Raw genomic sequence first — 15,794 nt, forward strand, 5'->3', positions numbered from 1 at the left:
GTTTAATTTCTAAAGTTCAAAATTGAGAGAACACTTTTGAGGATAAAATTTCATTTTAAATATAGAGGAGAGACAGTGTGAGAAATTTGGCCTATGAATTTAAAAACCCATACACATATTTTAATAGTTATAATACATTCCTGACTCTAGCAGCTGATTCTTGAATGTAGAATAGGAATGAAAATAAGAGATCATTAGATGGGAGGGGGGAAAAACAGCTGAGGATCCTGGAAGATCCTGGAGGCATCAAAGAGAAGCCCAGAGTACGGCAGTGAAGAAAAGGATACGTCATACAACGCTCCAACCCACAACCCACTTTCTGATCTTGCTCTCCACTTTTACCTCCAAGTACTTACTTCTACTTCCTGCTGCAAAATCACCTGGTTATATCATTCTCACCTTCCCCCTCCCTGCTCCCAAATTGTCCTCAACTTAATATCTACTCAGACTCAGTACAAAATTCCTAAGGCCATGTAAAAATGATGCCACTTCTCACAGCAAGAGGCGGAGTCAATGTTCCCACCACTTGAGTTTGAACTGGTCTTGTGACAAGCTCTGACCAAAAGACCAGAGTGGTTGCAGCTTCTGCTTTTGTTGACTGACAGTGATGCTCTGGGAATGGGTAACGAAGCCTCATCTAAGCACTGGACAAGGAGTCTCCTGGTGAGAATGATCCAGCACACAGCTAGCACCACTTCCAGATGCATGTGTGTGAGGCAATCATAGAGCATCTAAGCCAGCGACGTGCCGGCTACCTGCATGAGTGACCTCTTGGGAGTCCAGGACAAGAACACCTCGGTGAGACCAGCTCCAATCTCTGACCCAGAGAATTATGACTAAAATAAAGCATTGCTAAAAAAAAAAAAAAAAGTCTAATGGCTATTATCCCAAATTTTCTTGTCTCTCCTGATTTTCTCACTCAGTTTCAGCCACATCTCAGCTTTTTGGATATGACAAACTGTTTCTCAATTTAAGATTTTAAACATTCTCTTTACTCCCTTTTAATCAGTATTTCTCCACTCTCTTTGCTTGACTAACTCCTGTTTAGTCTTAAAAGCTTCAACTTCAATGAGATTAGAAATTCTTTTGGAATTAATTGAAGGTGAGAAAGAAAATGGGCAGTTCAGTTAGCGGCAACTGGGAAAACCAAACATTAGATAACAAGGAAGCAGTCATGAATTCTTTTCATTTTTACTTTGTGAAGAATTTGTTGCAAAAAGTTATGAGAGGTAATGCAAAGGGTGAGGAGGATCTTAGACTTTGAATCTTTGTGTGGCCTTTGGAAAGACCTCCAAATCGCTCTGAGCTTCTTATCTATAATGGGAGGAGAGTCATACTTACCGTGTTGGGTTGTGAAAACTAACGTCATTATTTCAGTCTTTCTATGATAACCCCTATCTCCAGTGTACCTCAAATCAAGTACCAATGTGTCTCTCTTACGACAGTTCAGCTCAACCTTCATAACCTGGACCTGACCTTTCATAGTTTTAAATATTATTTGCACCAAATGAGTGCCAAGGGCAGGATCAGAGGTCACACCCTAAGAAAGAATCCTTCCCATTTTGAGGAAATATGGATTCCCCAAACCCCGGAATATAATCAATCCTCCCCACCTTGATCCTTGGGGGCAATTTGATTCTCCATGACAGGCACAAATGTTCCTTGACAATACCAGGAGAGCAAAATGTAAAGTTAACGTTCATTACTCCAGCAGTAACCTCTAAGCACAAACTAGGCAATTTCTGCCCAACACAACTGACATCCATAGACAGAAGGCAATAACACCACGGTGAAGAACCAGGTCACAGAGTTAGGGTGACTTGTTCCCAATCCCAGGCTTGCTTCTTCTGGCTGCTACCTAACCTCTTCATTCCTCCTTCCCATTGTATGTAATAATAATAGCTTCCTCATAAATCTGTTGTGAGAATTTAAATAAGGTAACCTCCCTAGCACAATATCTAGCACACAAGGTGGGGCCTCATTCATCCACTTAACCACGGATGTCGGTCTACCTTCACTGTGTTTATGATACTGTAGGACTTACAGAGTTGCTTATAAAGTTCCCAGTTAGGGGTAAGGTTTGGTTGATGTTATCTTGTACAGGGGGGGCTATGTCCCTCTATTTCCATGACATCATCCCTCAATTTTATTGGGTCAGTGGATGCCCCAGGAAAAGACAAGGGACACAAGAAGGCCATCTTTCTCTTTCTTGACCAGTTCCTAATTATAGATTTATCTGAAATAAGAAGCACTTTTTCTGGGTATCAATCCTCCTCCATGGGTAGATTGGTGTTCTCAAAGTGTGATTTCAAACCAGAAGCTTCCATTGAGAATTTGTTAGAAATGCAAGTTCTCAGGTTCTACTCCAGGCCTACTGAATCAGAAACTTTCAGGATGGAGCCCAGCAATCTGCATTCTAACACACCCTCCAGGTGATTCTGATGCATGCTAAAATTTGAGAACCCCTGAGTTAGATTATGAGTTATTCACACATCAATTGCTTCAATTTTTTTTAGTACAAATACTCCTCAGAGAATTAGAACAGTAAATGGGATAGGATTGGTGGGGAAATACCGTAGCAATAGGCACTGAGGATAATAGGTCCTAGCCTTTGACAGCAGAGGGCAAGATGAACATCACTAGTTACCCTACATAGATAATAAATGTGGTCAAATTTATCTGAACTTTGGACGTTGTATGTGGGTTGTGGAAAATAATCTCTGCACAGTCAGGTGGTATCCTAAGGAAACACCAAGCTGAGATGTCTGGACTTGATGGGGAGACTCCTGGTTGACATAAACCAGAGTGGCACAGAAGAAATTAGGAGAACTTTGAATTCCAGCAGCTACCCCTGATTTTTTTTTATGCTGTGTTTTTCCTATGCTCCCACAGAACAAAGAAAACTCTCCTGTTCTAGGTACTTTCTATTTTGCCTGAGGGATCTTCCCTCCTTTTCACCCAATCGTATTTCACTCCAGTAAAGATAAACTATAGTTTGTCCCTACATGCATTTACATTGCAATCACTTCTATCTGGAATGTTGTTTTTCCTTGAATAACCCGAAACTCATCTTTGAATATTTACCACAAATATCACCTCCTCTGAGAAGACTTCCCTGACCTCTGTGAAGTTAACTATTCCTTTTCTCTGTCAGGACAGACGTCGGTGTGATTATGAAAGGTCAACATGAGGTATCCTGTGGTGGCGGTTACATGAACCTACATAGGAGATACACGTACACACAAATGAATTCAAACAAAACTGGGGAGACCTGAATAAGATTGGTAGATGGTATCCATTTCAACATCCAGACTGGCATGTTATTCCATAGTTTTACAAAATGTGTAATCGGTGGAAGCCGGAATGAGTTCAAGGAACTCATTATTTTACACAACTGCCTGTGACTCTCTAATCATTTCAATAAAAACTTCAGTTAAAAAACCTTAATAAATGTGACCACCTAAATACCCAGTCTTCTAGTAGCACTATCAGAGACAATAATGAGCACAAGTTTGGGGTTTGGCTTTTTAAATAATATCAAGTGTCTGCAAAGATTAATAAAACACAACTTCTTTTTCTTAAGTGTCCAGATGGATATCTAAATAAATGAATGACAATATGATATGCTAAGAACAGTGATAGATTTATATATAAGGTGGATGTCACAGAGAACTGATATCTTAGCTATGCTGAGTTTTCCAAGCCATGAATATGGTATGTCTCTCCATTTATTTAGATCTTGATTTATTTTCTCAATATTTTGTTATTTTCAGCATACACATCCTGCATATTTTTAACTGCATATCTAAGTGTTTTATTTTATTAGGTGATTGTAAATTATATTGTTTTTAAATTGCAGTTTCCACATGTTTATTTTTAGTATATAAATATGCAATTGACTTTTCTGTGTTGATTCTCTATCCTGAAATCCTGCTAAACTCACTTATTAGTTTTAGGAATTCTTTCATAGATTCTTCGGGATTGATAGACCATCATGTCATCTGTGAAGTGAGGTAGACTTATTTCTTGCTTTCCAATTTGTATGCCTTTTATTTATTTATTCCTGCCTTATTATGGTGACGAAAATTTCCAATACTACTTGAATAAGAGAGATGAGAATGGACACTCTCTTCTCTTGCTCTTTTTAAATTTTTTATTTTATTAATTTTTAAATTTTAATTCCAGTATAGTTAACACAGTGTTATATTAGTTTCAGGTGTACAATATACTGATTCAACAATTTTATATATTGCTCAGTGCTCCTCAAGATAAGTGTACTCTTTAATCCCCATCAACCTATTTCACCCATCCCTTTAGCCACCTCACCTCTGGTAACCATCAGTTTATTCTCTATAGCTAAGATCTGTTTCTTGGTTTGTGTCTCTCTTTTTTCCTTTGTTCATTTGTTTTGTTTCTTAAATTCCACATATGAATGAAATCATATGGTACTTGTCTTTCTCTTATTTTACTTAGCATTATTCTCTCTAGCTCTGTCCATGTTGTTGCAAATGTCAAGATTTCATCCTTTTTATGGGTGAATAATATTCCATTGTATATATACACCACGTCATCTTTAGCCATTTATCTATCAATGGACACGGGCTGTTTCCATAAGATGGCTATTGTAAATAATGCTACAATAAACATAGGGGTGCATATATCGTTTTAAATTAGTGTTTTTGTATTCTTTGGGTAAATACATAGTAGTGAGATTACTGGATCATAGGGTAGTTTTGCTTTTAACTTTTTTTTTTTTTTAAGATTTTATTTATTTATTTGACAGAGAGAGACAGCCAGAAAGAGAGGGAACCCAAGCAGGGGGAGTGGAAGAGGAAGAAGCAGGCTCCCAGGGGAGGAGCCTGATGTGGGGCTCGATCCCAGAATGCAGGGATTATGCCCTGAACCAAAGGCAGACGCTTAACAACTGAGCCACCCAAGCGCCCCTGCTTTTAACTTTTTGATTAACAGTATTGAGATACTGTTTTCCACAGTGGCTGCACCAGTTTGCATTCCCACCAACAGTTCAAGAAGGCTCTTTTTTTTCTCTCCCCATATCTTTACAAACATTTGTGGTTTCTTGTGTTTTTGATTTTAGCCATTGTGACAGGTACAGGGTGACATCTCATTATGGTTTTAATTTGCATTTCCCTGATGAAGAGTAATGTTGGGTATCTTTTCATGTGTCTGTTGGCCATCTGCATGTCTTCTTTGGAGAAATGTCTGTTCCTGCCTTCTGCCCACTTTTTAATTGGGTTGTTTTTTGGGTATTGAGTTGTACATGTTCTTTATATATTTTGGATACTAACCCTATATCAGAGATGTCAGTTGCAAGTATCTTCTCCCATTCAGTATGTTGTCTTTTAGTTCTGTTGACTGTTTCCTCCACCGTGCAGAAGCTTTTTATTTGGATGCACTCCCAATAGTTTATTTTTGCTTTTATTTCCCTTGCCTCAGGAGACGTACCTAGAAAAATGTTGCTATGGCTGATGTCAGACACATTACTGCCTGTGATCTCTTCTAGGACTTTTATGACTTCAGGTCTCAATTTACATCTTTAATCCATCTTAAGTTTATTTTTGTGTATGGTTTAGGAAAGTGGTCCAGTTTCATTCTTTTGCATGGTTCTGTTCAGTTTTCCCAATACTATTTGTTGAAGATCTTTTTCCCATTGCATATTCTTGTCTCTTTTGTCAAAGACTAATTGACCATATAATCACAGGTTTGTTTCTGGGTTTTCTATGCTGTTCCATTGATCTATGTGTCTGTTTTTGTGCCAGTACAATACTGCTTTGATTACTATATCTTTGCAGTGTAATTTGAAATCTGGAACTGTGATACCTCTAGCTTTGTTTTTCTTTTTCAAGATTGTTTTGGCTATTCGGGGTCTTCTGTGGTTCCATACAAATTTTAGGATTATTTGTTCTAGTTCTATGAAAAACACTATTGGTATTTTGATAGGGATTGCATTAAGTCCATAGATTGCTTTGGACAGTATGGACATTTTAGGACAATTTGTTTGTCCTACCCATGAGCATGTAACATCTTTCCATTTGCTTCTGTTGTCTTGATTTTCTTTCATCAGTGTTTCATAGTTTTCAGAGTAAAGGCCTTTTACCTCCTTAAGTTTATTCCTAGAGACGTTATTATTTTTGTGCAATTGTAAATGGAACTGTTTTCTTAATTTTTCTGCTGCTTCGTTATTAGTGTACAGAAATGTAAGGTATTTCTGTATATTGATTTTGTATTCTGTGACTTTCCTGAATTCATTTATTAGTTCTAGTAGTTTTTGGTGGAGTCTTCAGGGTTTTCTGTATAGAGTATCATGTCATCTGCAAATAGTGAAAAGTTTTACGTTTTCCTTACAAATTTGGATACTTTTCTTCTGCTTGTCTGATTTCTGTGACTAGGGCTTCCAGTACTATGTTGAATAGAAGTGGTAAGAGTGGATATCCTTGTCTTGTTCCTGATTTTAGGAAGAAAGGGCTCAGTTTTTCCCAGTTGAGTATGATACTAGCTGAGGGTTTTTCATAAATGGCATTAAAAAAAAAAAAAGGAGCAGAAGAAGGAGGAGAAAGAGAAGAAGGGGGAGGGGAAGGGGGGAAGAAGAGGAGAAAAAGAAGATTATTTATTTATTTGAGAGAGAATGAGCAGTGGGGAGGGGAAGAGGGAGAGGGTAAAGCAGACTCCCTTGCTGAGCAGGGAGCCCTGACACAGGGCTCAATACCAAGACCCTGAGATCATGACCTGAGCCAAAGGCAGATGTTGAACCAACTGAGCCACTCAGGTGTCCTCATATATGGCCTTTATTATGTCGAGGTATGTTACCTCTAAACCTACTTTGTTGAGGGTTTTTATTATGAATGGAGGCAGTACATTGTGAAATGCTTTTTCTGCATCTATTGAAATGATCATATTGTTTCATCCTTTCTTTCATTGATGTGATGTATCACATTGATTTCTGAATATTAAACCACTTTGGCAACCCAGGAATAAATCCCACTTAATCATGGTGAATGATTTTTTTGATATATTGTTGGATTCGATTTGCTAAAATTTTGTTGAGGATTTTTGTATCTATGTCCATTAGAGATATTGACCTGTAGCTGTCTTTTTTTGTAGTGTCTTTATTTGGTTTTGGTATCAGGGCAATGCATGTCTCACAGAATGAATTTGGAAGTTTTCTTTCCTCTTCTATTTTTTGGACTAGTTTGAGAAAAATAGATATTAACTCTTCTTTAAATGTTTGGTAGAAGCCACCTGTAAAGCCATCTGGTCCTGGAACTTTGTTGGGTGTTTTCAATTACTGATTCAATTTCATTGCTGGTAATTGGTCTGTTCAAATTTTCTATTTCTTCCTGATTCAATTTTGGGAGGTTATATGTTTCCAGGAATTCATCCATTTCTTCCAGGTTGTCCACCCTTATTTTGCTCTTGGTCTTAAGGTAAAGCATATGGTCTTTCACCATTTAGTATGATGTTAGCTGTAGGCTTTTTGTAGTGCTCTTTATTAAATTGAGGTAATTTCTCTCTATTCCAAACCTGCCGAGAGTTTTTATCATAAATGTGTGTTGAGTTTTTTAAAATTCTTTTACTTCAATTGATACGATCATATGATTTTTCTTCTTCAGTTGTTGATATGATGTTTTATATTATTGATTTTCAAATGTTGAACCAATCTTATAAATCTGGACTAAATCCAATTTGGTTATGGTATAAAATTCTCTTTACACATTACTGGATTCAGTTTGTTTATATTTTATTGAGAAATTTTAAGTCTAAGTTCATGATTAGTTTGTAGCTTTCTTTTTATATATAGTCCTTGTCTGATTTTGATAGCAGAGTAATAACCCCATAAAATAAGTTGGGGAGTGTTTCCTCCTCTTCTATTTTCTGGAATAAATGTATAAAATTGGTGTTCTTTAAATGCTTGGCACAATTCTATAGCAAAACCCTGTGGATCTATAAATTTCTTTTTGGGGAGCTTTATTATGCATTCTTCTAAGTTACCAAATTTCTGAATATAAGTTTATAGTATTTGCTTATTAGATTTTTAATTGTGGCAAGTTCTGTAGTGATATCACCTATATCATTTGTGTCTTCTTTCTTTTTAATCTTTGTCAGTTTTGCTAGAGGCTTATAAATTTCATTGATTTTTTCCCCCAGAGAACCAGCTTTTTGTTTCATTGATTTTTCTCTATTGTTTTCCTATTTTCAACTTCAGATATTTCTGCACTTGAACTTTATTATTTTCTTCTTTCCGCTTGGTTTGGGTTTATTTTTTCTCTTCTTTTCTAGTTTCTTAATGCAAAGACTTATTTATTGGAGACGTTTTCTCATTTCAAATATCAGCATTTGGTGATTTAAACTTTCTTCTCAATACTGTTTTAGTTACATCCCACATATTTTGATATGTTGTTTTCTATTTTCATCTAGTTCTATGTATTTTTTCTTTCCTTTGAGCTTTATTCTTTGATTCATGGGTTATTTAAGAGATGTTGGTTTTCTATTGTTTTCTAGTTTAATTTCATTATGATCAGAGATCATTTAAATGTGTTAAGGTTCCTCTTATAGCCTGGAATATGGCCTCTCAGTGAATGTTCCAAGGGGATTTGAAAAAAATATATGTTCTACTGTTGTTGGGTGGAGTTCTAAATAATTTAATTAAATCCTATTGGCTTATTATATTGTTTAGATCTTCTATGTCCTTGATGAGTTTTTGGTCTGGCAATTCTATCAGATGCTGAGAGAGAATTGCTGAAGTCCTCAATTATAATTGATACATGAACATTTAGAATCATTATGTATTCCTTCTGGGCGGATTGGACCTCTTATCATAACATGATGTCTTTCTTTGTCTCTAATAATATTCTTTGTTCTGAGGTCTGTCTTATCAGATATTAATATACTCATGCCTTTTATTTTTATGACTGCATAGCATATTCTTTTCCACCCTTTTACTTTCAACCTATATATATCATTGACTGTGCAATGAGTTTCTTGTTGGCCATATATAACTCGGTCATTTTTTTAATCTGCTCTGAAAATCTCTTTTGATTGTTATATTTGGACCATTTACATGTAAGGTAATCATTAATATGTTATTACTTAAGTCTGCCATTTTATTATTTGTTTTCTATTTGTTTCCTCTGGTTCTCATTTCTATGTTTATCTTTTCTTGTTGTCCTGTGAGTTACTTGAAAATTTTTGTAGTACTCCATCTTGATTTATTTATATTTTTTTTGATTGTATCTCTTTACAAATTTTCAGAGTAGTTGCTATGGGTATTACAATATACATACTTACCACAATCTCCCAGCACCATCATTTAAATACTTCAAATGGAGTACCAATATCTTACTTCCATTTGGGTCCCTTGAAGTTCTGCACTTTTAAATATCATTGTCTTGAATATCAAATGGTTATAAATTTTGTTTTACTCATCAAATATGATTTATATAACTTGAGGAAAATTACAGTGTAAGGATTAATTTTATGTGTCAAACCTTGACTGGGCCATGGGCTGCCCAGATATTTGGTTATTCTGCATTCTGTTTGGGTGTTTCTGTGAGTTTGTTTTGTATGAATTTTACACTTAAATCTATAGACTGAGTAAAGCAGATTGCTCTCCGTAATGTGGGTGGCCCTCATCTGGTCAGCTGCAGGCCTGAATAAAAGAGTCCTCCTGTTCCTCCAGAAGCTGAGATTTAAAGGTTTTGAATTCTAAGCTTAGTGAATGAACTGCCAGTGGTTAGGGGTCAGTCACTTCTTATTCAGAGAAATGGCTTAAGTCTCAACCATTACCCTGTGGACCCCACTTCCATCCTTGCCAACCCCTACTCTATAATACGGCTGACAGAGAAGAAGGAAAGTTACCTCTGAAACTGACAATTCTTGGGAAGGTTACCTCTACTACCACATGTTTTCTCCTTTGTGGGGAAGATGGGATACCATTTTCCTCTGTGTATCAGTCTGCTAGGGCTGCTGTAACAAAAGCACCACAAACTAGGTAAAAATATATCAGTCACAGTTCTGGAGGCTGGCAGTCCAAGGTCAAGGTGTAGCAGGGTTGGTTCCTTCTGGGGATTCTGAGAGAAGGACTGGTTCCTAATCTCTCTCTTTGGTTTGTAAATGGCTGTCTTCTTCCTGTGTGTCTTTACATCATCTTTTCTTTTTGTGTGTCTGTATGTCTAAATTTCGCCTTTTTATAAGGATATCAGTCATAATGAATCAGGGTCAACCTAACTCTAATGACTTCATTTTAATGTAATTTACTTTGCAAAGGCTCTATCTACAAATAGGGTTACATTCTGAAGTACTGAGGATTAGGACTCCAACATATCCCTTTCTGGGGGAGTGCACAATTCAGCCCACAACACTCCCTAAAGCCAAGCAATGGGCAAAAAGGGAAGATTGGCATTTTGTTTCTTGATTCAGTGCCTACTTTGTCAGTGGACTTCCCAGTCTCCCCTGTGCTACCTGAGCAGAGAGAGAAATGTGGAGGAGCCCCTCACACCCCACTCCACTTCTACCTGCCTGTGCCCCAGTAGCTCCAGGTTTTGGAGAGGAATGTTAGTTGTCAGATGTATTCTGTACATTCCCTCAAGCTCTAAGAGTTGATAAATACATAGATAAGAATAGAGGACACAATCTTGCCAAGACTCCACAATGTGGGAGAAAGAGGCATACACAATTGAGGTATGGAGTCTTTTGCTACAAAGTGGGGGTAAATTGAGAGATGCAACTAAATCTCAGGGACTTCCAATGCCTGGGGGACATTTTGGTGGAGTTCTTCATCCACAGGCTCTGTCAGGAGCACTTGTGACCCAGAGACAACCAGAATAGCAATCTCCTACCAAGAATAGCATTGCAACCTTGCGGAGGCTGTAAGATAAGGCCACTTCCACCCCTCCATCCCTCCATGGGCAGAAGGGTAGGCTGAAGCAGGGGAAGCTGAGAGCTAACTGCATCCCATCCTCCACTCTCAACTCCAGGGTCTATCTAGCCAAATCTTAACTTGGCTCTGACATGGATGTTTTTATAAATAGAGCTGAGTCATTTAAATCAAAGTCCCTCTGAATATACAAAAGTGAGAAGTTATGGGCTGAGAAACTGTTAAGGGAACTGCTACCCAGCAGGAAACAGACGTTTGATAGATCAAAACTGAAGAAAGTGACTGGAAAAAATAAAACCGTGTCAGTCTTGCTCCTCAGTGAGTTGAGACTAAATGTACACATAGCACTAAGGTATATTCTACCCTACTTCCTGCTGTTTCACTTAGCATGGTATCCTGGACAGGTTCCCCTGTCATTAGGTATTTTTAGAAATACAATTTTTAATGACTCTAGTTTCTATCATTCATCTTATAAACGTACTTTAATGTATTTAACCTTTCTCCCATTGGACATTTGGGATACACTTAATAGTTTGGAATTATAAGTCATGTCATGATCATCTTTGTACATACATCTATGTCTAATCTCTATTTCAAAGAGAAAAAGACATTGTAATACCTACTTTTTTTTTTTTTTCCAAATGGGAGGATTACTGTTAACTACTTTCAGAGATTAAGTGACTTGCCTTCATCATATGCTAAACCCATCTTTTGACAATGGATAATTAACTATATTATCAGTGTATGAAAGTCGTCCTTTATACCTCATGTACAACTTGAAAAGCGGACTCATTTTGTACCCATTTTCCCATATACTAATATTGCCTTATAGAATATATCCATAATATTCTGTGTATGTCTTAGCTAAATTTATGTCAGCTAATTTCATTAGCATGGAGAAACTCATGAGTTGGAGCTTTACATGTCTATTTTCAAAACCCATCAAAGTGGGATAGTTCACCATGATAGCAACAATTTGTGACCACAAATATATTATAGCACACAGGTCTGAATTTAACCTGAGTGTTACTGCATGGCAAGAAATAGCAGTAAAGTAGTGACAAAGAATAATGGCTTCACTATTAACTAATTAAATATGGTTGGAATTCTAGACCTGCCATTTCCATGTCATACAACCTAGACAAATTATTTTATCTCTCTGTGCTCCATTCCTAGTCCGTAAAGTAGGGATAATCATAGTGCCTACCTCAGGGTTGTTGAAAGGATTAAAGGAGAAAATTCCTAGAAAGGACCAGAAAATGGCCCATAAAATATAATCAGTTAATGTTAGCTACTAGTCTCACTAATTAGAAGTCACAGGTTAATCTCAATTTAGACATACATATTTGCCTCTAAAGGACACCATTCACACCTTTACTCAAGACTATTTGCTCTCTGATTCAGATATAAGAAAATAAATCAGTTTTTAACCTGACACCAACTCTATCTTACTATGTAAATACAGATACATCAATGCATCTGTGACTATTTGCATCATCATAATAAATAAAGACAAAATGGAGAAGTAATTTTTCACTATTATAATAAATATGTATCTTATAACCTTGAAGTTCCTTTAAGTTCTTTCACAGCATGCTAAGTATTGATTGGGGAAAATAATTTAATGAAATTAAATCACACACTGAGTAAAAAGCAGTTAGGTTTAGCTTGAAATATAAAAATCACTTCTTTACAGCACACACACAATTTTCACTGGAGCTCAATATGGGTCATGCCATAACTTCACAAAATCAAAAAGTATGTAACAGCACCAAGTGAAATTCCAACAAATGGCTGCTCGGCATCATTGCATTCCACGGTGAAGCCTCATTACCAGAATCTGCTAGAGTGGAATTTGGAGAACTTCCGCCACATTTACAAGGAGGCTTCTCTTGGTCTCCCACATAAACCTGGGTAGGAGGCCCCCCTTTCTGTAGAAATCTTCACCACACATCACAGTAAATTTCACATTTTCTTTGGTTGTGCCCTAGTGAAGACACCCAATGACCAGCAATGTGGAGGAGGAAGGGCTGCCTAAGGATAAGATAAAGAATTTGAAAGACTGTTTCTCAGATTCAAGGCAGATGCGAGAAATGTGAAAATTTCTAAGCTTCTGCCTCTACCCATCCACGGGACAGGGTGGGAGGTGAGAGGGGAAGCAAGAAGGTACTTGCAACAGGGCCCGAGCTCAGAGGTAAGCCTTGTTGGTTTTGGCAGTGTCTGCTCCTATTGTTAGAACACCACTGGCACACTGCTGCCAACTCCCTAAAAGAATATAACATGTCTAACACTCAAGATTAATGCTCCTTTCCTGCATCACGGGATGTTATAAATAAAGCTGTGGCTTTTTATGTATATCAAGTAGTACACTACCCTACAGAAAGCAGATGAAGGAAACCCAAGAAAGCCTAATTTTGCAGAGAGAGGGAACAGAAAAATGACATCACTGATCTATCTTAAATTCATTTCAAATTAGGAAACATTCACACACTACGAGAATACAGGACCAAGTCTACGATCCAATACACAACATTGCATGTGCGTGTATCATGTGTCTAATTTAATATATACGAATTTCTTATATAGCCACATACATACACAGAAGTAACAAGCAGCTCTTGGAATTAACTGTAGGGAAAAGAATATATATTATTGTGGTGGTAGCTTTACAGCGAGAGAGATCTTACTCTAGAGCCTTCGTTTTCTAGAACAGCGCCATTTCTCCCAGCAGCTCACGGAGCCCTGGGCCCTCGCACCTACCTGCGCTGGTGTTGGTGCCGGGGCTGGCCAGCTGCTGCCCTGAGCCCTGAGCCGGCGGCGGGGGCTGCCCATCACTCAGCTGCTTGACTCGCTTGCGATGGGATTTTCCATTGTAATGGACTTGGGCCTGGGCTGCAGAGTTTAGCTGGATGTTGCACACCTCACAGAAGGAGAACAGAATTTTCTTTTTCTCTTTACTCAACTGGTCCTCAGGCCTGTCATTCTTTATCCCCTTTTCTTCAAAGCCCCGTAGAAAAGTGGCCATATTCATAATACCATCTTCAGGGTAATCGTTAGGGCTTAATGAGTACTTCATACCTGAAAACAAAAAAAAAAAGTACAGGTACTTGTGAAATATATGCTTTCTGATTTTCTAGTAGGAGTACAAATTATTTTCATGATTTAGGATAAGTTAAAAGTCTTCCAGCTACTCAGTGGATGCTCTTTGAAAAAGTTATCAAAACTACCTCATTGAGCAAATATGGTCTTTGAACATGTTTCCTCTGTTCAAGGAATTGAACATGGACGACTTTCCTCATGTTTACTCTGATAAAGGAGTACTTCCTCCTTTATCCTCATCCCACCCTCCCCCCACCTCCCGATTCCTTTGCCCTTTCTAACTCCTGCCCACCCTTTAGATCTTACCTGGAGTACTACCCTCTCCAGGTAACCCGTCTGACCCTAGACACAGCCGGATCCCTGGTGACATGCTCCCTTAGGGCCATGTGACCTCCCTTCAGAGCATCCATCACCGTACGCATGTCATATGTATTTATGCAATTTCATTTATGTGTTTCTCTGATAGAGTATGAGTTCTATGAGGGCAGTAACCTCCTTTCTGGACGTCCCTTAGGCCTAGAACTGTACTTTCTACATAATAGGCATTTAAATACCTATTGAAGGAAAGAATAAATGTTATGAACCCAGAATTGTGAAAAAGGGTATGTATAGGCACAAAGTATATATAATGCATGCACACCTGCCAATAGACCTATGCCCTTAGCCGGGGAGGAGGTGAATAACAAAGATTAAAACACAGTATGTCTGCAACTTACATTAAGTTGTGTTCCAGAAGCCCCTTTATAAGTCAGCCAGTGGGAATTTGAACATATTTTCTTATAGTTGTAGTGAAACAAACTGTATTTAGGTTTCCAGATTAGCCCATAAATATCAATTTAATTTTTGATGAGGTTGAAATGCAGAACATCTGAAATAAAAAATAAAAGAAATACAGTAAATGGCAAACTAGTCATTGAAAAATAGAAAAAGAGTAGACTAAGATATAATTTTAAGTGCTGATTTTTTTTTTCTTCATTTAGTTAGATAAGGGTATAGTGATCAATAATAACTTCATTGAAGATTTTAAAGGAAGCTTTTCAGTATCTCAAGAACCTTCACCTGTTGTAGATGGGTCTTGGCTTTTTATTTTCTCAGTTCCACTTTAACATGTAATTTTTAAATTTTATTAATACCACTATTACCAGCATTTTTATACTTTATTAGAAAAACTTGGATTTTTCTTTCCTAAGGAGGAAAGTCACTTTCCTAGTCACACAGAACACTTAACTTTTGACACTTCTGGTCACCACGTGTATGGAGGTTTTCCCCCCAAGCCAAGCAATCCTCTGTGACACCAGCCGGGTGTCCTTCAATGTAACTCAATTTTGACACTATGTACCCAGAGATAGCAACATATCCCACAGGTTAAGGGCTCAGTCACAAGACTGCCTCCTCACCACCCCTCCCCCCCAACACACACTTCAGACACCTGCCAAAGCCCAGCCTGTTACCTGTGCTTCTGACCAACCCACTCTATAGTGGAAGGTCCAACGACCCACTCCTTGGGTTCAGTTAATTTGCTAGGGTGGCTATAGAACACAGGGAAACAGTTTACTTATTATAAAAGATATAATAAAGAATACACATGAAGATCTGAATGGAAGAGATGCGTAGGGCAAGGTATGTGGGAAGGAGGAAGCTTCCAGGCCCTCTCTGGGTGTGCCACTCTCCCAGCGCCTCCATATGTTCATGAACCTAGAAGCTCTCTGAACCTTGTTCTTTTGGGATTTTATGGAAGTTTCATCAAGTTGGCATGACTGATCATTTACTCTCCTCTCCTTTTCAAGAGAATCAGGGATAGGGC

General features: G+C 37.8%; 2 protein-coding genes across 4 annotated transcripts in view; both read right to left on the minus strand.

The window, feature by feature from the left end:
* The window catches only part of ZNF385B (zinc finger protein 385B), a 296,219-nt gene extending 281,399 nt beyond the window's left edge, over nucleotides 1–14,820 (minus strand). The window contains exons 1-2 of one of the 3 annotated variants that reach the window (XM_045806235.2): nucleotides 14,707–14,820; nucleotides 13,652–13,969 (exon numbers count right to left, since the gene is read on the minus strand). In XM_045806235.2, coding sequence (XP_045662191.1) covers nucleotides 13,652–13,967 — 316 coding nt within the window. In that variant the 5' untranslated portion in view covers nucleotides 13,968–13,969; nucleotides 14,707–14,820. Of the gene's footprint in view, nucleotides 1–13,651; nucleotides 13,970–14,706 lie in introns of those variants that run through there. The other 2 variants (XM_045806236.2, XM_087861857.1) reach the window with 2 other exon arrangements.
* Nucleotides 14,773–15,794, minus strand: part of LOC148110770 (uncharacterized) — an 82,169-nt gene continuing 81,147 nt past the window's right edge. Inside the window, exon 3 of the mRNA XM_087867915.1 lies at nucleotides 14,773–14,858. Within this exon, the coding sequence (XP_087724041.1) occupies nucleotides 14,827–14,858 (32 nt within the window). The 3' untranslated portion in view covers nucleotides 14,773–14,826. The remainder of the gene's footprint in view (nucleotides 14,859–15,794) is intronic.

This window comes from Ursus americanus, chromosome 1 (genome assembly GCF_024610735.1).
Source record: "Ursus americanus isolate L20-20 chromosome 1, mUrsAme1.1.p, whole genome shotgun sequence".
NCBI classification, from domain to species: Eukaryota; Metazoa; Chordata; class Mammalia; order Carnivora; family Ursidae; genus Ursus; species Ursus americanus.